Source organism: Panthera tigris, chromosome C1 (assembly GCF_018350195.1).
Source record: "Panthera tigris isolate Pti1 chromosome C1, P.tigris_Pti1_mat1.1, whole genome shotgun sequence".
Lineage (NCBI taxonomy): Eukaryota > Metazoa > Chordata > Mammalia > Carnivora > Felidae > Panthera > Panthera tigris.
In genome coordinates, this window is record NC_056667.1 from 57,726,269 (window position 1) to 57,752,541 (window position 26,273).

At 35.4% G+C, this 26,273-nt stretch overlaps 1 protein-coding gene across 2 annotated transcripts in view; it reads right to left on the minus strand.

Annotated features, from left to right (window-relative positions):
* Positions 1-4,052: 4,052 nt before the first annotated feature.
* Positions 4,053-26,273, minus strand: part of ANKRD13C (ankyrin repeat domain 13C) — a 94,498-nt gene continuing 72,277 nt past the window's right edge. For both annotated transcript variants that reach the window (XM_042997555.1, XM_007089808.2), the window contains 4 exons: positions 18,725-18,804; positions 16,938-17,036; positions 11,511-11,611; positions 4,053-6,309 (listed from right to left, as the gene is read on the minus strand). In XM_042997555.1, coding sequence (XP_042853489.1) covers positions 6,179-6,309; positions 11,511-11,611; positions 16,938-17,036; positions 18,725-18,804 — 411 coding nt within the window. In that variant the 3' untranslated portion in view covers positions 4,053-6,178. The remainder of the gene's footprint in view (positions 6,310-11,510; positions 11,612-16,937; positions 17,037-18,724; positions 18,805-26,273) is intronic.

A 26,273-nucleotide genomic window follows, 5' to 3' on the forward strand; every position in this document is an offset into this window, starting at 1 on the left:
CAGAAGCTCTAAGATAAATTGTGTGGAGATAAGGCTTTGAGAAGGCTATGTTTTTCTTTTTGTGACCGGATTTTGGATCACCTTCCTGGTAGCGATAACCTATTATGTGGAGCATAGGAAAATGTTAGGTACTTGGGGAAATCAAACTAGGCTTTCACTGGAACAGTAAAAAACTAATTTTCTTTAACCTTGGTGTTGCATCTTAGAATTGACTAAGGTTCTGTGGTGAGTATCAGCAGGCACAAGCCAACTTTTCCTCTAGCAAAACCAATGCCAGTTTCTCCAGTTGGGCACCAGATTATGTACTTGGGATGTGGTGGGAGGGCATGCTGTTTGAAGACAGACCTTTCAAGCTGGAATTAAGATTTCTGTTCCTTTTGCCTCAAATCTAAGCTAATGAATTTCATCCCTGTTCTAAAATACTTCTCTGTGATCAGGTACAGTAATTGTGTTTATTTTAGCTGTCAGTGTGACAAATGTTACTGGTACTTTTAAGAGTATGTCTATCACTAAGGCTTTATTGACACAAGCAGCTTTTCTAAATGAGACTAATCTGGAGTTGTAGATGTTTGAGATTGCTTTATTCAGTTTTATTTTGAATGCCGTTTTCATTTTATGTCGAAGTCTATGTGAAATACATTTAGACATTCTTTAGCAAAATAATTCATATGTGAACCATGCTAATTTACCAGTGGGAATATTCTAAAGAATATACTTAAAAGTGTATTAGTAGATGTTATTGGTAATCAAAGAATTCACAGAGAAAGGATCTGATAGAACTAATTTTTTTTTTAATTCTGTCCTTACAAAAATCGGGGAAGTGATGTTCACATTCTTTTAAAAGTCTTCTGTTGTGAAGGTTATTTTCCCAGGTCACGTCATTAAAATTAGTCCTTTTTTAAAGGATGTCCTTTTTTAAAAAGCTGGTTAGCTAATGTATGATTTGTACATAGAAATTAAAGGTCTAGGGTCACAAAGAATGGGATGATCCAAATGATGCTTAATATTACTTTTCAGTTAGGATACAATGCTATCAATATGCCAGGTGTAAAAACTGCCTGTTTTCATTCACTGTGAAAAGTTAAAATTTGCTTAAGTATCAAGTTTCAGAAGACAGGTATCATATAGGTTAAGAATGTTTTTCTGGGGCGCCTGGGTGGCTCAGTTGCATAAGCGTCTGACTTCGGCTCAGGTCATGATCTCACGGTTTTTGGGTTTGAGCCCCACGTCGGTTCTGTGCAGACAGCTCAGAGCCTGGATCCTGCTTCCGATTCTGTGTATCGCTCTCTCTCTCTCTCTCCCCCCCTCTCCCACTCATACTCTGCCTCTCTCTCAAAAATAAATAAACATTAAAAAAAAAAAATGTTTTTCTTTTCAGTGTTCAGAGGAGCAGAATCACTGGAAACAACCTTTCTTACGGAGATTTGACCTTAATTTTGAGGGCTGGTTAAGGAGTCTCAAAGGTGTTTGTTGTCTTTGCAATGCTGGAGATTGAAGCCCCACTGGCAGTCTACAGTGGAAGCTGGATAGTTGGGAGTAGGAGTAAGATGGAACCACACACAGGAGCCAGAGCCCACAAGGGTGGGCTGAAACTTAGGTCCATCAGGTCTTGTTTGCTTCCGACCTCAGTGGCAGGGGTGTCCTGCAGAAACTAGGACCCTTCACGGTCCTGGCTGATCGTCTGAGAAGCTGAAGGAGGATCTAGGGGAAGGTGAGGCAATTGTACGTCCAGCTACTGCCTCATCATCCCAAAGGGGCCAGCTGAGAAGCCACAATGTATATAAACTTCGAAATTTCTGCTTCTGTCCTGTCCTCTGAAATTCCCACGCCACCCGCATTCATTACTTAAAATACTAAAGCCAGTCGTTAGCCACCATTAGTGACCAAGAACTCTATGAGAGGTACAGATGATATAAGTGATGGTTTGTTTTTACATTACACTCAGCTTCTACTTTGTTTTCACCTGCAAAGCATGATCAAATTCAGGAAGGATTGCCAAGTACCTTTCTTTAAAGCCCTTAAGAGACTTTATTTCAGTATTTATAGGTGCTGTGGCCAGCGTGAAATTCTAATTTTGTGTACCATAGGTGCCATTGTGGCTGAAAGCACTATTCTAAACTGAGCTGTAACAGTTTTAAAAGTTCATCATTGGAGGGAGGGATGGCTAGGTGGCTCGGTTGAGCCAACAGCTCTTGATTTCAGCTCAGGTCATGATCTCATGGTTCATGAGTTCAAGCTCCACCTTGGGCTCAGCACTGACAGCACGGAGCCTGCTTGGGATTCTCTTTCTTTCTGCACCTCCCCTGTTCTCGGTCTCAAAATAAACATTACACACACGCACACACAGTTACAATGTGATACCCTTTAAAAAATTCTTTTTAAAGTTCATCACTGGATAGTACTGTAAGAATGATCACATGATCCAAAAAATATGTTAATACTTGAGATGGTTTGACTAGGACATACTATTGCCACAGATTTCTGACATAAAATGCTTTGCAAAGGTAGTTTCTGCTAATTCATAGTATACAAATGATGGGCTTTTACCAAGTTGAATTTTGTTGTCTTTACAAGTGGTTTAACACTTCCTGTCCAATTATCTCTGGGGCAAGTTTCACCATCAGTCGTCTTTGAAACTTCCTAATTTCAAACATAACAAGTTTGGTAAGGATGCATTTTGTTGATTCTGAAAACACGGTTAAGGTACCTTTTGCTAGAGTTAACAGTAGAGACATACTGTGCCCCATGCTACTCACTCTCAATTTGAAAGACTAGGCTCACAAAAACAATCATTTACCACCATCCCCCAAGGTGTGAATAACAAACTGTACATGAACACCACCAGGAAAACCCATTTTTGAGTGAGTGGGGGGCAACACCAGTTCTAAGCAGGAGAAACTATAGTTGACAAACAACATGGGTGTGAACTGTACCGCTGTACTCATATGCAGATTTTTTGATATAGTACAGTACTGTATATTTTCTCATAATTTTCTTAATGTTTTTCTCTAGCTTTGTTTCAAGAATATATAATATATATAATGAACAAAATATTTGTTAATCACCTCTTAGTAAGCCTTCCAGTCAACAGTAGGCTGTTAGTAATTAAATGTGGGGGGGCGGGGGGGAATCAAAAGTTACATGGATTTTTGACTGCAGGGGTGGGGGGAGGTTGACACCGCTAACCTCTGTGTGTTCAAGGGTCAGCCGTTGGTAGTTCTTTGGCTACAGCTGCTATCGGCTTTGAAAATGCGTTCATTTCCAGACCACTGTATGGACCTGCCTCCCCATAATCACAGCATCTGCTTTATGCTTCCCTTTTGTGACGTGTGACAATTCTCTGTATACAAATGACTACACACAGAGGCAAACTGTCTCTAGGGAACGATTTTCTTGAAGACAAGAATCCTATCTCCTCTGATTCTGTACTAGGTGGCAGGAATATTTAGCACTTGTAAAGGGCCATGTCAGGTGACCATTTTACAATCTCCCAAGTTTAAACAGTTTCTTCAGTCACAGTTGGAAGGCATACAGAATTTTATAGACTTAAATAAACAAATCGACACAAAATCTAGATTTTCACGTGAGATTATCAAAATATATGGTTTTTTGATCTACTTACTTGAAACACAGCATACATAGCTTCATTAACTGGATTAAAAGGCACATTTTGAAAAGTCTAATATTGTGAAAAGTTTATTTGCATTAATTAACTCCTTGTTTTCACCATCATAAGAGATACATTTGCTTGCCCTCTGTGATCAGATAAAAGACATTTTGGTGGAGTGATAATACATAATACAGAAATGTAGGCTCGTATCCCACCCAGAATGGGAGATAGTAGGTTGCCCTTTTAAAACCTGGATCAACCCAGAGGGGCTGATCCCTGAAAGACTGGGGATTCTTAACAAAGACTGAAGAATTCTTAAACAAAGTCTTTCCTGATTGCTTCATTAAATTTGAACTTTTTAATTTTATTTTTATTTAAATTCATGTTAGTTAACATACAGTGTAGTATTGGTTTCAGAAGGAGAATTTAGTGATTTATCACATATATAACATCCAGTGTTCATCACAACAAGTGCTCTCCTTAATATGGGTGCCCATCACCCACTGAACTTTTAAATAAGCTTCTATGAGAGAGTAAAAAAAAAAAAAATTTGGAATGGATAATCTACTATTCTTTATGAAAGAAGAAGAGTTAAAAACAAAATCCAAGTGCAAAAGTTTTCAGTAGTCTTCCTACCTCCAGTGTACCCCAGCAAAATATTCACAGCTTTTAGGAGCTTGATAAATCCCAAGCTGCAATTTACCATGTTTCTTATCCACTAAGTTGTCTGTACGTATGAAAAAATCTGCAGTCTACTCCTGAAGCATACCATATTCCCACAAAGCGAGGGAGCCTAAAAGCAACAGTGCCCACTGCTGTTCAGTGTCTCACACCTCATATAATCACCGACAGGATAATTCAATCTCCAAGTCACTTGATCAACAAGCATTCCCAAAATAATAGGGATCAACTTCTATTCAATAAACCTAATCTGGGTTTACCAACTTTTTCCACAAAATTCAACAGACCCACACAAGGTAGTAATTGGTCTTTGAATTTTTAACTATGATTACTTCATTATAAAATGTATTTAATAAAATGTCAACATATGCAATGTAGTATGTTTCAGCATGGAAGATGCAGCTTTAAAGATGTTTATTATAAAATTTTCTTATGGTTGATGCTTTGGATTTTTAAATAAATCACCTCTTCAATAAAAGTCTCTAAATTCATTCAAATTAGTTAAAATCCTGGAAAAAGTTTAAACTATTTGGTCATTCTACAAAATTTGACAGATGCATTCTGACACATTTATCAGTACACATTTAAAAAACATTTCTTTAAGCTCTTTAATACAGCATAACATTTTATGACTGTAATACATTATTCTCCCTAATTTATTTTCATTCTTGGACCTTCAAACCATCTTGGAATAAATATGAAAAATTTTAAATGCAAAAATGAGTAACGCATGATTTCACTTCGGAGATTAATTAAAATCAATAAATATTTTCTTGTGACTTAAAAAAATAAACAGTAGGAATTGTCGATCCTGTGTACATTTCTGGAATTTAGCTTGTAACAAATATTGTTAGCATATAAAATGTTTTTACCTTACTTTGAAAGCATTAAATATGTAGGGACGTCCAAAATATGTGGGTTGTTTTTTTTTAAAACTGACACGAATGCATCCATGTTATATTAAAAACAAAATAATCAGAATGATGTGCAGTTATTAGGAAGCAAGTTTAAAAATTTGTGGAGTATTTTTAAAGTGCTGAGATTTGGAAGAGGAGTATCTTTAAGCATGCTAACCACACCTTATCATGAACACAAAAAGGACTTTTAAACTCAAGTTTAGAAAAAAAAAATTGAGGTTCTATGAAAGGAAGATTAGTAACAAACATTTTCCATTGAAGAAAGAATTCAGGTAAAAACAAATAGCACCACGATGAATTGCACTAAGGTGCTAAAGGAGGTACCTTATTCCCTGCAGAGTGAACGCTCCTTCTGAAATGTATTGCAACATATAAATGCAATTGTTTAATGGTTACCATTTGGTTCATTCATCTACAGAAAACTGCATTCCTTCTAGTTCATTATATTGAACAAACATTCAAATTACTGAACTATACATAATGTTACATAGTTTACATTTTATGAAAACAAAGCTTGAAGGAGTATTTATAAATATCACCTTGAATATAAGATGACAAGTTTAAAAGGGCTTCATATCTCTTAAGACATTTAATTTATGTTAATGGTCCAGGAGTGTTTTAGATATAGATATATTTATATGCATATATATTTCAACAAGAAGTGTAAAAATCTTTAAAAACAAATCACAGCACTTAGAGCTGTTTTACATAAGAAGTACTCAGGGTCATTAAGGTGTCAAACTATTACACTTATAATATGTATATTTTTAAAAAGACTGAAAATGGCACATCAGGAAACTTGCTGAAATTCTTTTTAAAGGCCCATTTCATCATATCATTTTACTGATGTGTTGATTCAATGTAATTCCCTTTTCTCCGCTGAATATTTGTCCCTTCTATTTGGATTCACTTCTGGGGTCTCTGTATTCTCTTGCTTTCCTTGGTCAGATGACATCATTTTCCATGTCAGTTAAAGATCAGGAAAACGGCTTGGGTCTTCCTTATAGTCATCAGGTATAGTAAAGATGGAGCCATCAAATTCATCATATCGAAACTCCTGAAAAGTCACAGTGGCTGTGATCGTAGGAAACACGGGAATATCTAGAGAGAACAATCAATGATAACATTGTAAAATAAAGTGATCATCTATTTATACACTGTAAATACTATTAGAGATATCCATACTCCTTCAAATGTAAAAAAGCATTATTCAAGGAACTGATAAATCCTAAAATATGTCTAATAGTGAGTGTGTCTAGTTTGGAGAAGGGTTTCTATTGGTGAAAAGAGAAACACACCAAGGCATCAAGAATCACACCAAAAACACAAGTTCCCATTGCTTCCCAGTCTTAAGACTGTAATGCCAGACTCCACCGGTCTTTTTATCTTTTACTTGGGGCAAAGAGACAGAAACATTTGCACTTTTTGCATTCTGGCATCTTTTCTTCTTCTTATAGCATAGATGCTATTCTTAATCTGAGCTGATTTATTATCATTCTAATACAAAAGAAATACATTAGTCCCTTTTGTTTTAAAATACTGACTACAATCCATCATTTAAATATATGTGATAAAAAATCCCATCAGAATTGGAATAATTGGGGTAAGAGTTCTGGACCTTTCACCAAAGCCCTGAGGTATGAACCATACAGTTAGTTGTCTAGAGGGGGAAAAAAATCCCAAGTAGAGGGAACAAGTCCAAAAGCCCTAAAAAAGAAAGTGTCTGGTGTATCCTGGGAACAGCTAAGAGACCAATGAAGGGAAGATAAGGAGGAGATGAGGTTAGAGGAGAAACAGGGACCTAGATGAAGTGGATTTTAGGTCCAGAAAAAGTCTTTGGCTTTTACTCTCCATGAAATGGGAAACCAATGAAAGTTTGTCAGCAGAGTAGTAACGTGCTTTGGCTTATGTTTTAGCAGATGCAATGAGAATATAATGTAAGGTGACAAGAGTAAAAGGAGAGATGTGCTCCAGAAGCAGCAGCCAGACAGGCAGGAAGAAAATCAAGAGAGAATTCTATCAAGTCAGAGGAAATCTGAAGAAAAACTATCATTCATTCAGACAGGACTCTACAAAAATAGAACGCTACAGATCCTGGAGAGATTAAGAAGGATAACGGAAAAGCATCCACTAGATATTTATATTTAACAATATAAATATCAATAATAAACATAGTAAGAGTGGAAGAGATAAAGAAAACCTGCAATGAGCTGCCGGGTTGTTTCTAGTTGGGGCTTTTACAATCAATTCAACCTGTAAGGAGTGATCCAGCTTTTCCACCTCTGCACAAACATTTGGTGTTGTCACATGTTTTATTTTAGCCATTTTGTTAGGTATGTAAAGTGAAACTTAATTTTAATTTGCATTTCCCCAATGGCTAATAATACTGAACGTTGTTCATGCACTTGTTTTCCGTTCATATATCCTCTTGGATGAAATGTCTGTGTCTTTTGCCCTTTTGTAATTGGCTTGTTACTGATGAGTCTTAAAAGTTCTTGTGGGGGCGCCTGGATGGCTCAGTCGGTTGGGCGTCCGACTTCGGCTCAGGTCATGATCTCGTGGTCCATGAGTTCGAGCCCCGTGTCGGGCTCTGTGCTGACAGCTCAGAGCCTGGAGCCTGTTTCAGATTCTGTGTCTCCCTCTCTCTGACCCTCCCCCGTTCATGCTCTGTCTCTCTCTGTCTCAAAAAAATAAACAAAAAATATTTTAGAAAAAAAAAAAAAAGTTCTTGTGTTTTCTTTCTTTTAACTGGGTATTTCACAGAGTAAACAGGCTTTACTTTTGATAAAGTCCAATTCATTGATTTTTCTTTCTATGGCTCATACTTGTGGTACGAAGTCTAAGAACTCTTTGTTTAAACCTATATCTGTAAGATGTTTTCTCTTTATTTCCCAGAAGTTTTACAGTTTTACAGTTTTACATTTTACATTTTAATTCAATCTCTGGTCCATTTTCAGTTAATTTTTATATAACTACAGGACTCAGGTGGAGGTTTCCGTTTTTCCTTTGGATGTCCAATTGCTCCTGCATCATTTGTTGAGAAGGGTAGCTTTCCTCCATTGAACTGCTATTGCATCTTTATAAAAAATCAGCTGTGCATATTTATGAAGGTCTATCTCTGGATTCTTTGTTCTATTAAGTTGATTTATGTATTTATCCCTCAGCCAATACAACACAGTATTGGTTACTATAGCTATATAATAAATATTGAAATTGAGTAGACTAATTACTCATACTTTATTCTTTTCAAAATTGCTTTGGCTATTGCTGTGCATTGAATTCTTTCCCCTCCAAAAATCTGTGTTCCAGTCCTAACTCCTACTATCTCAGAATGTGACCATTTTTAGAGACAAGGTCTACAATTTGCAGAAGTAATCAAGTTAAAAGTCATTAGAGGGGTCCCGAATCCAATATGGCAAGTGTCCTTACAACATGGGAAAGTGTGAAGACATACAGCAAGAACATTCGTGTGAAGATGAAGAAAAAGACTGAGGTGATTCTTCTCTTTGTATATGGCTTCTTCAGCCAGGTACTGATTATATATAACTAACTTATCATAGTCTCCTGGTGTCATCACTTTAGCAGTTCAAGTCAAGTAGAAAAACTTCACCTCCCTTTATGTCCCTTCACCTTCTCCCATTTACAATATAACTATAAGTAGAAAGTAACCATGGAGATAAAAAGTAGACTTTCAAGTAGCCTGGCTATGAAAAGCAAAGATTAAAGGCAAGTGCTGGGTATGACAGAGTTCAAGGGTTTGTTTTATATTTTACTTAGTTGGTTGAAATTTTTTTTCTTTTCTTTTCTCTTTTCTGTTATTAATTTATTTTTGAGAGAGAGAAATGGCACAAATGAGCAAGGGGCAGAGAGAGAGAAAGAATCCCAAGCATGGAGCCTGAAGGTGGGCTCAAAGTGCTCACCCGATGTGGGACTCGAACTCACAAACTGTGAGATCATGACCTGAGCTGAAGTCCGATGCCTAACCTATTATGCCACCCAGGCGCCCCAGTTGGTTGAATCTTAAAAGGAGATAGATCTGAACAAAGTCTAACAGCTGAGAGAGAAAAAGCAGTAAAGAAGAGAGTCTGAATATAAAAGAGAAATAGGGGGGATTGACAGAGCAAGTTTTTAAAAGAGATGGGAGGAAAACAGATCCATAGTACAAATGGAGAGATTATTCAAGCTAAAAAGAGAGGCACCACTTCCACTGAGACAGGAAAGATAAAGGAAAAGATGGGACTTGCCGCAAAAAAAAAGTCTGTATGGGGAGTGGTGAGTAATAAGGAGGTATTGTTTCAGATCATCTTTTTTTGAAGCAAGCTTCTTTTTATTATTATTATTATTATTTTAGAGACAAAGAGAGAGAATGCGAGTCGGGGAGAGGGGCAGAGGGAGAGAGAATCTTAAGTAGGCTCCATGCTCAGTGTGGAGCCTGATGTGGGGCTCGATCTCACAATCCTGGGATCATGACGTGAATCGAAATCAAGAGTTGGATGCTCAATGGACTGAGCCACCCAGGTGCCCCCGTGATTGTCTTTTTTTGGAACAAAGGAAGCAAAAATCATCTGCTCAGACTGTGGGAGGAAATAGTGGAAGAAGAATGGAACTGGTGGAAAGAGGTTCAAATTTGGCCTTTGAGCAAAATGGAAGGAGAATAAAAAGAGATTTAAAGCTTTGGCTGATTTTGAAAACGTACAATTGTCTTAACAACAATTTCTAAATTTTTCATAATTTTCCCCCTCAATTGTATTTTTTAGACTGAACACAGAAACAGAAATGGTGGACCCAGACCCAGGACCAGAGTTTTATAGGATTAATGCAAAAGAGGGACAAAAAGACAAAAGAGAGAAAGGTAAACAAATTCCTGAAAACTTTAAGTATACAAGCAAAAGATTGTCAATTCCTTGTTAAGAATGTGGTTCTAAACAGAGAAATGCCTGCAAAGAAGTATTGCAGACTCTTTTTTCCTTTTCACACAATCAGATTTTTCTTTTGCATACAAGTCTATATTGTATTGTGGGCATTTGGGGTTTGGGACTTAAATAGATGTGAATGCAGGGATAGTTTGAAACTGTCATATATTCAATCCCTGCCCACTACTTTAGTTTGTCACTGTGCCTCTTTAAATACAGCACCTACAAGGGAGTCCATTGCTTCAACTATTTTCTGGCTATAGAAAATTACAGTGGGATTTTAAGCAGAAATGCTCACATAATGATCCCTACCCACAGCTCAAACACACATCTCTTGATCACTTTAATTTTCAAATCATTTCTGCCTAAGGTCTTATCACTGGTTTCTTCAAGTAGATACTGGGTTCCCAGTGATTTTTCATCACAAAGGGAATCATAATGACATTTTGAAAACATACTTTAAAATCCATTTTAACCCTCAAAATGCTTACTTCCAGGTTGGGAAAGTTGAGAAGGTTATGTTTAATTTTTAGGAATTAAAGCATTATTTCTGAGAGAAAAGCATTTTGGCCTAATTATTGTGAAATGTGGTTTCAGTAATGTTGAATAAAAAAATAAAATATATCTGAGGGATTATATAAAGGTTATATTTATTATATATTATTTTTCTCTCCCACTGGAATGCAAACACTAAGAGAGACTTTGCTGTCTCTAACCCCTAGAAAAGCATCTGGCACATAGCAAGCACTGATTAAATATCTGCTGGCATATTAATGCCATCCAAACATAAAATGGGTGCTATGAAAGGTTCTCCTGAAGCTTAATGCTAAATATAAGTCTAAACTCCTAAAGAAACTTTTAATAGTGTCTTGTTCCCAGTTTTCTGATATACTTGAGTAGTTAAATATGCACAAATGGGAGTTTACTATTTTTAAAGATCATGCTTAAGATGAAATTAAGTTTAAACATTAACACTGAAAAATGAGGATTACTTTACCCATGAATACCGACTGCTGATCCCAGAAACATCCCCACTGTTCAGAAACTCAAGAGTCTGCTAAAACTTAGGGCTAAAATCCAGTCTCCCTATTTCCACGTTAAAAACATTATCACAGTGCATTGTAAGTTTACCCACACCCCACTGTACAAAATACTCGCATATCCCTTATATGTAAGTTAAATCCAGTAGAATTAGAAATGCATTGGGCACTTTATATAGTTGAAAACATGAATCTCAATCCGTATAATCACAGAAAAACTATAAAAACATAAGCAACTAGGAAATCATTTTCCTTCAAAAGCACATTTCTTATTAAATGTTAGTAAACAGTTCCATGTTTCTAATAGGCAATGAAATTACCTATTAGGAAATGTAAATTTTTCTCTTACCTAGTTTTACAGGAAAGCCTGGAGGAAGCTTCATCTGAACAAATTCTCTAAGCTTGTTAAAGTGCTTGAAGGGAGCTATTACTTCCAAAACATTCAATAATCTGAAAAATGGAAGGAGAAAAAAATGTTATCATTTTTCAAATTGATTTGTGTCCTTATGTTGTTTTATAACTATATGCATCAAACTCAGACAGTATTAACTTCTACATGTTAAGGATGAGGAAATGTCACCTCCTTCATCCTCATGACTCTTTATTATTCTTTTTACTGTCAAAGTTCACAACTTTTACATTTGAATGTGAAGCCACAACTTCCACACTTGTTTGACTTTAGATCTATACTTAAATGAACTCAAGGCTTACGCCCATGTTCTTTCTGAAGTCTACACTTTCCTGAGTTTTGTTCTTAGCCTCACTGTTTGAGTGGCTGTATTTCACTGTCAATTCTTTACGTGTGATGGGCTCTTATGTGCTTAGTATTCCTTGATTTCTTGCAGATTTCATAAATGAGTGTTCTGTTTTGCTAGAGGGCAATCTAGCTGGCATAAAATTTCAGCTTATGCTTCTTTCCCTCTGAATTACAATTTCATGATGTCTCCCAGGATTCAGTATTACACTAGTCATTAACCAGAACTTCTCCTTTCATCTTTTGGTTGGATGGATTTCATTTTTAAATAGTAGTGTTTTCCTTTTTAAAAATTTGTTTAATGTTTATTTTTATTTTTGAGAGACAAACAGAGTGTGCGTGGGGGAGAGGCAGAGAGAGAGACACACAAAATCCAAACGAGGCTCCAGGCTCTGAGCTGTCAACACAGAGCCTAATGTGGGGCTTGAACTCACAAATGGTGAAATCATGACCTGAGCTGAAGTCGGATGCTTAACCAACTGACTGAGCCACCCAGGGGCCCCTAGTAATAGTGTTTTTCTTTCAAAGTGGACCCATGGCTGCTATATTTCCTGAATTCTTCTGTGTTTTCTTCAACTGCCTTGATATGTAAATGACATCTTAGCCAGATACACTACCTGATCACACTTTGTCTCCGAAATGCCAGAGATGTGAAAAAATGTAAAGCCAGGTTTTTAACCTCTTTTTTGGATTTGTCAACAACTGAAGTCCAATAGTCTAATTGGGATAATTATTGTTACAATCATTACTGATTTTTCTCATAAGAACATAATATTATGTTACAAACTCAGGGTTTCCTTACAGAAAAAACGTCTTTTATCCTATTTTGAATATTATTTTGTTTACATTTTGGAGGCTCTCTATATAAGTGGATCACCAATAATCCTTATGTTGAACCCTCTTTATCCTCCATAAACGCTACTTCTCCAATTCCTTTAATCTCTTTTCATAAATTCATTATGAACTATCAAATTTTATTTTCCAGCCACATCTATTGTGTTCACTGTTGTTTCTAATGTATTTATTTTGCAACAGTGTTATTAGTGCTTAATTTATTTCCTTAGCTTTATAGTCTTTTTATTTCATTCTATTATCATCTCATCTTAGAATGATCCATTTCACTGATTTCACATTCCTTTTACGTTTTTCTTTTTAATTTCTTTTATGTTTATTTATTTCTGAGACAGAGAGAGACAGAGCATGAGTGGGGGAGGGGCAGAGAGTGAGGGAGACATAGAATCAGAAGCAGGCTCCAGGCTCCGAGCTGTCAGCACAGAGCCCGATGTAGGGCTCAAACTCACAAACTGTGAGATCATGACCTGAGCCCAAGTCGGTCGCTCAACCAACTGAGCCACCCAGGTACCTTTTACGTTTTTCTATAGCATTTACAAGGAATTTTCTTCTGTTCTTTGACCTATGTTATATTCTAGAATGAATTTTTTGTCTGGCTTTTATATGCTATGTTTCTTTTTTTCAGAAGGAATGGTTATAATGACCACATTTTATAAATACTAATGTACCTGGTTTTTTTCACATATTAACAGTGAAATTGGGATAACTCCTAAAATTGTTAGCATATTACAATTAGCCACATTTTCTTCCTTATTAGAACATCAAACTGGTGTATCCAGTTTTATGGGTCAACTGGATCCAAGACAGGATGAATTATGCAGATTTGTATGCATGGCTAATGCCCTTGCCACATCTGGGAACTATCAATCTCCCTCTCTGATCTATAGATTGAGGGCTATACATAGCTCATTCTATTTTTCTATATTTGGGTTATTGAGGAGTATGAGGCATGTATATCCTTGGTAAAAAAAATATGACTCTTTCTTTCTTCTATGAGAATTATTTTTTAATATACTAGGCCAGTTTAGAAGGGGAAGGAAGTAAGAAGGAAAAAATAGCCTGTGGCTTCAACTTACCCCTTACTTTAGAGAGGAGGCTAAAGCTATAGTTGTCAGTCAGCTCTATTGACCCACCTCTCCCATTCCACCCATCTCTCCAAACTGATTTTTTTTTAAAATGAGCATCTGATAAGTACAGGTTTGAAAGGACATAGTCAAGATGTTCATTGCAGTATTGTTTACAATGGTGAAAAACTACAATCAAAATGTTTATCAGCAGGGGTACAATAAAATAAAGGATAGTACATCAATACTGCAAAATACCAAGGAAAGAAGAAAAAGACATAAAAATGTAATTATTGTGCAAATACTGAGATACACTCATTTTTATTTATTATTTATTTAATATAATTCATTGTCAAGTTAGCTAACATATAGTGTATACAGTGTGCTCCTGGCTTTGGGAGTAGATTCCCATGATTCATCACTTGCATACAATACCCAGTGTTCATCGCAATAAGTGCCCTCCTTAATGCCCATCTCCCACTTTCCCTGTTCCCCCAACCCCCTACCCCCATGAACCCTCAGTTTGTTCTCTGTATTTAAGAGCCTCTTATGGTTTGCCTCCCTCTTCGTTTGTAACTTATTTTTCCTTCCCTTCCCCTATGGTCTTCTGTTAAGTTTCTCAAATTCCACATATGAGTGAAAACATATATCTTTTCCTGACTGCCTTATTTCACTTAGTATAATACGCTCTAGTTTCATCCACATTGTTGTAAATGGCAAGATTTCATTCTTTTTCACCCCCGAGTAGTGATCCATTGTGTGTGTGTGTGTGTGTGTGTGTGTGTGTGTGTGTGTGTGTGTGTGTATAGATATGTATGTGTACATATACCACATCTTCTTTACCCATTCATCAGTTTATGGACATCTGGCTCTTTCAAATTATTTGGCTATTGTTGATAGCGCTGCTATAAACATTAGGGTGCCCCTATGAATCAGCACTCCTGTATCCTCTGGATAAATTCTAGTACTGCTATTGCTGGGTCATAGGGTAATTCTATTTTTAATTTTTTGAGGAATCTCCACGTTGTTTTCCAGAGTGGCTGCACCAGTTTGCATTCCTACCAACAGTGCAAGAGGGTTCCCGTTTCTCCACATCCTCGCCAACATCTGTTGTTTCCCGAGTCGTTAATTTTAGCCACTCTGACTGGTGTGAGATGGATCTCAAAGTGGTTGTGATTTGTATTTCCCTGATGATGCAGGATGTTGAGCATCTTTTCATGTGTCTGTTAGCCATCTGGGTATCTTCTTTGGAAAAGTGTCTATTCATGTCTTCTGCCCATTTCTTCACTGGATTATTTGTTTTCCAGGTGTTGAGACTGGTAGGTTCTGATACTAACCCTTTATCTGATATGTCATTTACAAATACCTTCTCCCATTCTGTTGGTTGCCTTTCAGTTGTGTTGATTCTTTCCTTTGCTGTGCAGAAGCTTTTTAACCTGATGAGGTCCCAATAGTTCATTTTTGCTTTTATTTCCCTTGCCTTTGGAGACATGTCAAGCAAGAAACTGCTACAGCTGAGGTCAGAGGCTGTTAGTCCGTTTTCTCCTCTAGGGTGTTGATGATTTCCTGTCTCACATTTAGGTCTTTCATCCATTTTGAGTTTACTTTTGTATATGATATAAGAAAGTGGTCCAGTTTCAATCTTCTGCGTGTTGCTGTCCAATTCTCCCAGCATCATTTGCTAAAGAGACCATCTTTTTTTCCATTGGACACTCCTTCCTGCTTTGTCAAAGATTAGTTGGCCATACATTTGTGGGTCCAATTCTGGGTTCTCTATTCTATTCCATTGGTCTGTGTGTCCGTTTTTGTGCCAATACCATACTGTCTTGATGATTACAGCTTTGTAGTAAGGAATGAATTGAAGCCCCAGGCTATTTTTTTTTTTTTCCTTCTTAGTTCCTTCCCCCTTCTAAACTTGCCTACTGTACACTCATTTTTATTTTTTTTTATTTTTTTTTCAACTTTTTTTTTTTTTTTTTGGGGGGGGGGGACAGAGAGAGACAAAGCATGAACGGGGGAGGGGCAGAGAGAGAGGGAGACACAGAATCGGAAACAGGCTCCAGGCTCCGAGCCATCAGCCCAGAGCCCGACGCGGGGCTCGAACTCACGGACCGCGAGATCGTGACCTGGCTGAAGTCGGACGCTTAACCGACTGCGCCACCCAGGCGCCCCTGTACACTCATTTTTAAAAGAAAAAACAAGGGGTGCCTGGGTGGCTCAGTCTGTTAAGCCTCCGACTTTGGCCCAGGTCATGATCTCATGGTTCATGGGTTTGAGCCCTGTGTTGGGCTCTGTGCTGACAGCTCAGAACCTGGAGCCTGCTTCTGATTCTGTCTCCCTCTCTCTGTTCCTCCCCTGCTTGCACTCTGTCTCTCTCTCTCTCTCAAAAATAAATACAAGATTTAAATAAAATAAACAAACAAACAAACAAAACTGGGGCGCCTCGGTGTCTCAATCCGTTAAGTGTCTGACTGGCTCAGGTCATGATCTCACACTTCATGAATTCAAACCCCACGTTGGGCTCTGTGCTGACAGCTCAGAGCCTGGAGCCTGCTTCTGATTCTGTGTCTCCCTCTCTCTCTGTGCCTCCCTCCCTCACACTCAGTCTCTCTCTCTCTCTTTCAAAACTAAATAAACATTAAAAAATTTTTTTAACAAGAAAAAAAGAAAAAATAAATTAAAAAGCAAAACTCACAGAACAAAATGTAAACTATCCCTCAAGCTTATAAAGAATGCAAAAACACGCAGAAAAATCTAGACAAAAATACTCTAGTTATTCACCCATTAACTATTAGTGAAGTAGAAGTAAACTGTTATTTTTTATTCTATAGACTTCCATGCTATTCGATTTTTTACAATAAACATATATTCATTTGCTACTTTTATAATTTAAAAACAATTTGAAAATGTATCTGGTTAAAGTAGTAAAAATGTTAATAATTTGTGAACCAGAAAATGTATATAAGGGTGACATAGTATCAAAGCAATGGCTATTTGCTTTTTCATTTCAAAGGCATCAAATGCAACACTCAGATGCAAATATCATTACAATCTTTAGGGTTTCACAGTTTCTTTCATAAACGTTTATAGTTTGTAACACACTTACGACTCAATTCCCAAGGGAAATTCCTGGCTCATGGCTATTGTAGCTTTAAACGTTTTCTTACTCTCTTTGCACACCAGTTCTCTACCCAGATGAGGAGCTCTAAAATGGGGGAAAAAAAATTAGGAAAACCTTTTCTACATGTTATCATCTTTCTATAAAGAATCTGTCATCTTCTAAGGACATCATTAATATTTTAATTTTTCTTACTCTGTGTAGAAATCAATTTAAATTATGTTAAAAGGACTTAAGACGTATACAAGAAATGAGACAAGGGTAAAAAAAAAAAGAAGAAACTAGCATAGTGAAAAGTTCAGAAAAATGATCAAACTCAACAAATTTCATATTGAATATAATTTCAATAACCACTATTTTTAGGAATAAATCAAATCACTAGAAAAAATAAACTTTAAAAATATTGTATATCTCTAAAATCACTTATCCAATTGAATCTCTTTTACTGTGTACACTTCTTAGCACTGACCAATAAGAAAAAAAAAATAAAGAATTTTATATTAACTATAGACTATTATAAGATGGAAACATTTTGGAGAAGTTAGAAAAGTATAATAAAAAACCCTAAATAGAAAAAAAAAAAATAGTCATGACAACTTCTTCCTAATCGTGGAAGTAGGCAATATTTTATTTTCTCCACCAAAGGAATAATATTTTCTATAAACAACTGTACCTTCTTTGACACAGTTGGCCAGAAAAAAAAAAATCTTTTTACTTATTCATTTAAAATAAACCACTTTAGGGCACCTGGGTGGCAGTTAAGCATCCGACTCTTGATTTCAGCTTAGTTCACAATTTCACGGTTCCTGAGATAGATCCCCAAGTCAGGCTCCATGCCGACAGCAGATGACAGCAAAGGGCCTCCTTGAGATTCTCTCTCTCCTTCTCTCTCTGCCCCTCCCCAGCTTGCATGCTCTCTCTCTCTCTCAAAATAAACTTTAAAAAAAAATAAAATCACTTATTCACTCATCATCCTTTTATTCAATAAATATCTACTATATACAAACCATGTAATTGGTATTCTAGTAAGGATCAGTAATATAACATTTTGTAAATAATTTTCTTTAATGTTTATTTTATTTTTGAGAGAGAGAGAGAAAGTGAGCACAGGCAGGGGAGGGGCAGAGGCAGAGGGTACAGAGGATCCGAAGTGGGAGCCCAATGTGGAACTCGAACTGGCGAACCACAAGATGATGACCTGAGCCAAAGTCGGGTGCTCAACCGACTTAGCCACCCAGGTGCCCCAGGATCAGTAACAAAACATTAAGCAAAGTCTTTTGTAAGGATGATGAGAAGAAGTCTGGCACAGGCTAAAACAAAGAGATAAATGATAGGAGATGAGCTTAGAAAGGTAAAAAGTAGAAAAGCAGTGCATGGCTTTTCCCACCATGTAAAGTCTCAGCACAGTAACAGAATATAAAAGTTCACACATAATAGAAACACTCAAATAAGCAACTGCAGTGGGAAATTCCTCACATTATATTTTCTTTGAATGGCATCAGAAAGATGTGGGACAAAAGGAAACAGTGTTTGAGCATCAGGCAATATGAAAAACAACAATTCCATTCTGATCACACTTAATCGTATTTTTAAAAGAAAAAAGAATTGCTTCAGACAAAACCATAATAGTAATTCTTTCTAAGATAATTTTACACCTGGATATTCATGTTTTTCCAAATTGTTCTTTCTAAAAACCAATGAACAAAATAAAACCAAAAGAAAATAAAACAACAACAACAACCCTTACTTTCCAAAATAAAATAAAAAAAACTTACTTTCCATTTTCAGCAGATATATATTCTTCCCATGTAATAGTGTTCTGAGGAGGAGGGGTAAGGGACTGTCTTCGAACCGGCTGCCAAAAAATAAAAAGAAACAAAGAAAGAAGAGACAAAGAGAGGGAGAGAGGAAAGAAAAATGTCTTATTTTTAAAAATATAAAATAAAAACATAAAATAAACTATTTAAATTGCTAACGTACTTAAATTAAATCTCTTCAATATAATGCTTTAGGAAGTACTTCTGAGATAGTTCCATGGTGATTTAAGCTCCATCAGTAAGATTATTTTTTTTCCTAAATCTCAAATAAGACAAGTATCAAAGTAATAAAATCCATTCATTCAATGTTTTAATCATCTAAAATATTCCTGATATTATGCCAGATGTTGAACATGGGAACAAAAGAGAAATATAAAAACTAACCCTGACTTCAAGGAATTTACAATTCAGAGTTGGAAAGAAAAAAAAAAAACAAACATACAGACATAACAGTTAGTCAGAATTATAAAATATTACATGATTAAAGGCCAAATGAACTTACAAAAAACTGAGTAGTACTGAAGTTCAGAAAAAAGAACAACCTTCTATGGACAATAAATTGAGACTAGGAGATGGACGCTCAGATTTAAATGAAAACAAAATAAAAAGTATATTTTAGACAAGAAGAATTAATGGTAAAAAAAAAATGTAGTTGATGTATTTGAACTGAAAAGGGAAGTTCAGAAGAGAGAGTAACAATAGTGATAAAGATCATACCAGTTTTTAAAACTTACATGCTGTCTTTGTTAAATATCAATTTGTATTACCACAGGATGGATTTGCAATAAGGACTAAGGGAGTGGTCTCAGAAATTGAAAACTGCCAAGACAAACTCATGGAGCAAAGGGCAATCAATGAAAGACTGATATAAATAACAAGATAAAGAGTTGACACTGGGAGAGGGCCCCATTCAGAGAAGTACCTTTCTTTCTGGATATTATGAGCATTAGATGTTAATAGGTAGGATATTAGAGCTGTTAAAATCAAGAATTTTGAAAACAGCAAACTGGGTTGGAATCCCAGCTCCACTGGTAGTTGTAGAGATTTGGGCAAGTTACATTCTCTTATGTCAATTTAACTCCCCTGCAAAATGGGAGATGACCACCTATCTTATAGTTAAGAATTCAAGGAGTTAATGTACATAGAAAGAGCATACTGCCTAGAACAGAATAAAGTATTCAGTAAATAACAGTAACAGTTATATCCAGGGAAGTTTCTAGAGGGAAGTTACAAAAAGAAAAGGGAAGAAATCAGGGTTAAAGATATGGGAATTCTCTAACTAGATTAAAAAAAAAAAAAAAAATATATATATATATATATATATATATATGTGAGAAAACAGAGGGTTGATGACTAAGTCCTAAAAATAACATGCATTGGTGGTTTGGGGGTGGTGGGAGAGACAGAAAGAAGCCAAATATTAATCAATACAGAAAAAAGAAAAATCAGAGCATCAACTTGTCAGAGAGGCCAAAAGACTGTTAAATACAATGATACAAAGACTTTTAAAGAGAAAGAAGCCTGAAAAGGGGCCATACATTTTGTTGGTCAGAAGTCATTGAGATCTCTGAATAGCATCAAAGGATGTCGTTAAAAAGGAAACTAACAGTGTCTGAACATAGGCAGTATGAAAGCTTTTCCATCTGTGAAAAGCTTACAAGAGACACACAGAAAGTAGGTTATCATCCAGAATAATGGGGGCTATGATTTAGGGATCTAAAGGAGGACATAAACTCACAGAGGTGTTTCTGACTCAGACTGGAGTGGCCAAAGGTAAGTGCCAGCAATCATGGTTCCTGAGCAGTTGAGTCGAAAAGAAAGAGAACAAAATCACCAGTTGAAGGAGACTGAGGAAAGCACAACGGTGAGAAAAATGCGGTGTACTGGAAAACTGCAAGTGTAGTGTGTGTACTTAGTGGGAGTAGAGTATGTGAAGAGAAACTAGTAAGAAACAGGGATAAGGGAGCAAGACAGAAATGAGAAAAAGTAGTTTGTAAGGGTTTTGTGCACTGAGTAGATCTGTATTTTTCTCAGGAAGCAACAGACAAATATTTTGAACAATATAATGTGTTTTGTTTTTTTTTTTAAACACACACATTTTGGAGCCAGACTGATTAAACCCTGTCTTCACCAATTACCAACTGAGTTTGGACAAATTATTCAACCTCTTTTGTCTCAGTTTAGTCAACTATATAACCTCACAAGGTTGTTGTGAGGATAAAAAAGGCTGGTTAAATATAAAGTACTTAAAACAGTGCCTGACACGTAGTAATTACTCTATACACTTTAGCTATTGAGCACAGGCATTACAAAGTTCAATCTATTTCAGGCAGAGCACTCTGGGAGCTGTGTGTAAGTTACAAAGCTATCTCTGTAATCCAAATGAGAAATGACAACAGCCTGCTGTTTCAAAATGGAAAGAGAAAAATAGATTCAAGAAATCTTCAACATTTTGTATTGATCAGACACAAGGGTAAGGAAAGCTAAAAGAAGTCTAAGGACAAATTTCATATTGCTGGCTTGGGTAATGGTAGTGATAATGGTGCCATCACTCAAGACAGAGAAGACAGGCAGGAGGAACAAAATTGTTTGATCAGATTTAAATATACTAAATTTTAGATACTTATGTTTATCCAAATGGAGTTGATGGAAAGCACTAAAGATCTGGTGATTAGGAGAAAAGTCACAGTCCAAAGTATATTTTGGGTGAGAGTTACCAGTGTTTAAATGATAACAGAAGCATCATCAGATATGTATCCAACCAATGAGACATTAGAGACCACTAGTTGTCTACCTAGTGTCTATTCTCCCATTCTTTATTGTAAAATAAATAAATACATACATACATAAATTAAATATATAAACAAACAAAACTCCCATTCAAATTTTTCACTACACATATGACTTACTAGATTAAAGACTTATTTTTCTAGCCATCCTAGCCAAGTGTTACCATGTTACTAAGTTCTAACCAATGGGATGTGAGCAGAGTGATGTGTGCAACTTCTGATTGGGTCCTCAAACAAAACAGGCAAGTCCTCTCCTTCCAAACTATTCCAAACTATTATTAGGAATTACTACTATTCCTGCTAGCTGCAATACTAAATACATAATAAATAATCTTAAACCATGTGGATGAGAGTCACATCTAAGAATAGCAAAGAAATAAGACCAAAAAAGAGTAGGTCTGAGATTAACCCACAGAGCAGAGAAACCACACAAACTCAGATTTTTACAGAAGAAAAAAGTAATCAATACCAATTTAATACATGAAGTAGGACACTACACACAAAGCTGTGGTATGTGGCAATGGCTTAGTACAATGACAAGCAGGCTTAAAAGGTAGTTAATGACCCTCCTAAATATTGTGATACGAGGTAAAATAGTATCTTGTAGCATTGCAAAAGACAGACAGATATATGTTAACTAACAGAACCTGTAATTCTGGGGGAAAAGGCTGGAAAAACTTAAGACTGCTGCTCCAACACAGAAAAACAGCAAAGGCTAATCTCACCTCCATCTAAATCTCTAACTAAGTAGGCTATAATCAATTTCTCTTTGAACACTGCTTCAAATTTGTCTACTCTTGCTTCCAGTCTGGTTAATACTTATGTATATTTGACTATAACTGGTTTTATACTTGTATATATACATGTATTATCATACATACATACATATTATCATAATAAAGACTCATTTGCCAGGCATGATTAGATAATGTGGCATGTCACTTAAGTATATTTTTTCAGGTAATAAACTTCTCTAGGCAGTTCCTACTGTTTCTAATAAAATTCTTCCTAAACTGTACATTACCATCTTATACATGTATACATTACCATCTTATAAAGAGACTGTAATAAATCTAATTTAACCTTTTATTCAGTACTTTACCTCATCATGGTATCAATTATTATATTTTAATAAGGTCTTTCCTGCTTTGTTTATTCTAATTGATCCTTTGTGACAAACTGACACTTGTAGCTACATCCTTTAGTGTTCCCTCAGCACTGCTACCATAGCTATCTAATGAAACAGGAAGACATGAAGGCTGCCACAGAATACCAGATGGTTTTCTAATGTTATTTCCCCAGGTCAGCAGGTTCTGTAACTGAAATGTTATCAAACCTTTCTTCATGATTAAATGCAAAAATTCAAATGCCTGTTTTCCTTGAAGCATATAAAAAATATTTTTAAATTTATTGCTAGGTTTGCCACCATTCTATTATATAGCAAAGGCTTCTGGAAGTTTAAGACATTCATTTATTTTATATCTATGTATTCCTATTTAGATTTTATACACTTAAAAAATACATAAATAGTAATAGACTTTAACTCAATATTATATTTCTATTTTAAATATTTATATATTTAAATATATAATATATAAATTATATACACACACATAATATATACATAGTTTGTATACAATAAATGCTTTTACCAATGACTCTGTATCTAAGGTATAAATGGAGAATTGTTCCCTCCTCCAACAATAACTGGTTAGAACAAAAAGGGAAAAAAGCACCAAAAACATAGGAGCAAGTACCCATGACTTAAGAATTTCTGAGCACTTAAGTTTTCCTATAAAAAATATTGTCAAGGAGCGCCTGCCTGGGTGGCTCAGTCGGTTAAGTGTCCGACTCTGAATCAGGTTATGATCTCGCAATTCATGAGTTCGAGCCCTGCATCAGGCTGTCTGCAGTCAACAGAGAGCCCACTTCAGATCCTCTGTGTATCAAAAATATACACTAAATATGAAAAACATATCTGGAAAGGAGGGAGAGGAAGAAGAGGCATGGCAAACTAGTTAAATGGCAAACAATTCCTCCTAAATGCTATCTATAAGTTATTTCTTACGGAAATTAGAAAAAATATTTGCCTAAAAAAAAGAAGAAACTCAAAGCTATTCATTTACAACAAAGAATATAAATTTATTCTGAAAAAAATTAGACATTTATTTTTAAAAACTGAATTTCTATTAAAATGTGGCTTAAAAATATTATTTTCATGTTTTTTAAAACAATAATAATTATATTTATTTTCTAGGTTCTTGAAATTTTCAATAATGCTCCAAAGCCAAACATATTTTTTACTAATACGCCTTTTATGAACATAATTTTTTAAATACCACAATACTGATTTTTTTTTACTACATTTACCAACAGCATCTCTCCAGGATGGTATCTTAAGGTTCTGCCACTCCTCTCCCAACTTCAGCTTCCCAATATTTTGAAAGAAATTCTAAGACATGTTAAACATCTGAATATACAGAAAGAAGCAACTACAACCAAGGCAGACTGGAAAGGAATATACTTAAAGCAAGAACAGCCTGGGTTAAGGGTCCTATGTTTTTTTAAACTCCTGTATATGTTTTTTTAAACTGTGTTAAGATTATAAACATAGTTCATCATTAAAACCCAACAGATCCCTCCCTTTACTCTTTTTTAACCCAAATTTTTAAACTTTTGCATGTTAATTTATACATACCTTTCCTAAAAAGCTCATGTAGGTTTAAAAGAACTATATTCCTAAAATTACCTACAAAATGCATGCAAATATTTCTCTCCTCCTTTAATTCCCACTATTGAATATAATTAAACTGGTATCAATTTCATGCTGCTTTTCATGTGCTAGCAAATTCTATCTAAGAAAATACACGCACACACAAACACACACACACACAAACACACATACACACACAAACACAGCTTTTTGTATCTTTTATAATTAGACCTATCAATACTATTTTGATATTCTTGCATCCTGTACCTTACCTGATTCAGCCAAATCAAATTATATGTATAGATGAGTATCTGATAGAATTACTATTTTCTTTAAATTTCTTCTAAATATTTATAATTGAACTCCAAAAAATTCTCAAATGTAATTTTTCAGTTCTTCCCTATCAAAAGTCCAAACTACATATGAGATGCATACTTCCTCATTCTAAAACAATTAAAAATATAATCTTATAAGGATTATAGAGCTAACAAATAACAATATAGTCACGGCTCTTAGTAATTCTTAATAAATTACTTCTGCCAGATTGCAAATTAGTATAATGATTTTTTAAAATTCACACTGATATAAAAAAATGCCTTCTAAGGTCAGGTAAAAGGCATGGCATCTGCTCTCAGGACTTTTATTCAACATTATATTGTAGTGTTACTTCCCAGTTACTTCCCAGTATAATAAAGTAAGAAAAACAAACAAAGGCAAAAAGATTACCAAGGAAAAAGTAAACCTTTATTACCTGATGATATGGTCATCTGTAGAAAACCCTAAGGAATCTATAAAAACGATATAACTAATATATAAATATCATATATATTCCTATATACTATCAAGGAACGACTGGAAAATGAAATCCAAACACATTGCCATACTAAATGCTTGACAGATAAATTTAGTAAAATAATGTGTAAGACTTGTATACTAAAAACTACAAAACACTTCTGAGATAAACTATAAAAGACCTAAATAAATGGAGAGACATACCATGTTCATGAAATACAAGATTCAATATTTTTAAGATATCAAGTCTCCAGACTTTAATTTACAGATTCAACAGTACCTCAATAAAAATTCCAGCAGGTTATTCAATGGAAGAAGCATAGCTCTTTTTATTTTAATGGTGTTAAATCAACTGGACATCAAAGGCAAATAAAATATGGAAGGAAGGAAGGAAGGAAGGAAGGAAGGAAGGAAGGAAGGAAGGAAAAGAAAGAAAAGAAGAAAGAAGTAAAAAGACATTACACCTTATACAAAATTAACTAATTCATGGACTTAAATGTAAAATGTAGAAATATAAGACTTTATCAAAAACATATAGGAGAAAATCTTAGGGGCTTGCAGATAAGCACAGAGTTTTTAGACTTGGTGGAAGCAATAAAACAAAAACTGATAAACTGGTCCTCATCAAAATTAAAAACTTTTCCTTTCAAAAGACCCATTTAATAGGATGAAAAGATAAGCTACAGAGTAGGAAAAAAATACCTGTACACACATATGACAAAGAACTAGTATCTAGAATATATAAAGAACTTTGAAAACTCAACAGTAAAGAAACAATCCAATTAGACAATGGGAAGACATGAAGAGACATTTTATCAAAGAGGATATAAATCTGTATATTTTATAGCAAATAAGTACATGAAAAGACATTCAACGACCACAAAACCCAGCAATTGCACCTGGACCTGACTGTAGTCTTTGTGTGTGTGTGGAGGGGAGGAATATGAACTCTTCACTATGGAGGGAGTTTTGAATGGACCAGAGCAAGAACAAGATCTGGGCATTCTAGAGATAAGTATTGAGAGAGGACTTCAAATACCTCCATTCAACCTCCGTCTATACTTTCTAATTGATTAAGTTCTTCTTTCCAGTTATCTTTTAACTTGGGCAAAAACCCTACATGCAAAGCATCCCTTGATAGAAACTCAAACTATTCCTTTCAGCAATAAAAACTGCCAAGACACCAGCAAGACCCTGTGTGACTGACCTCAAG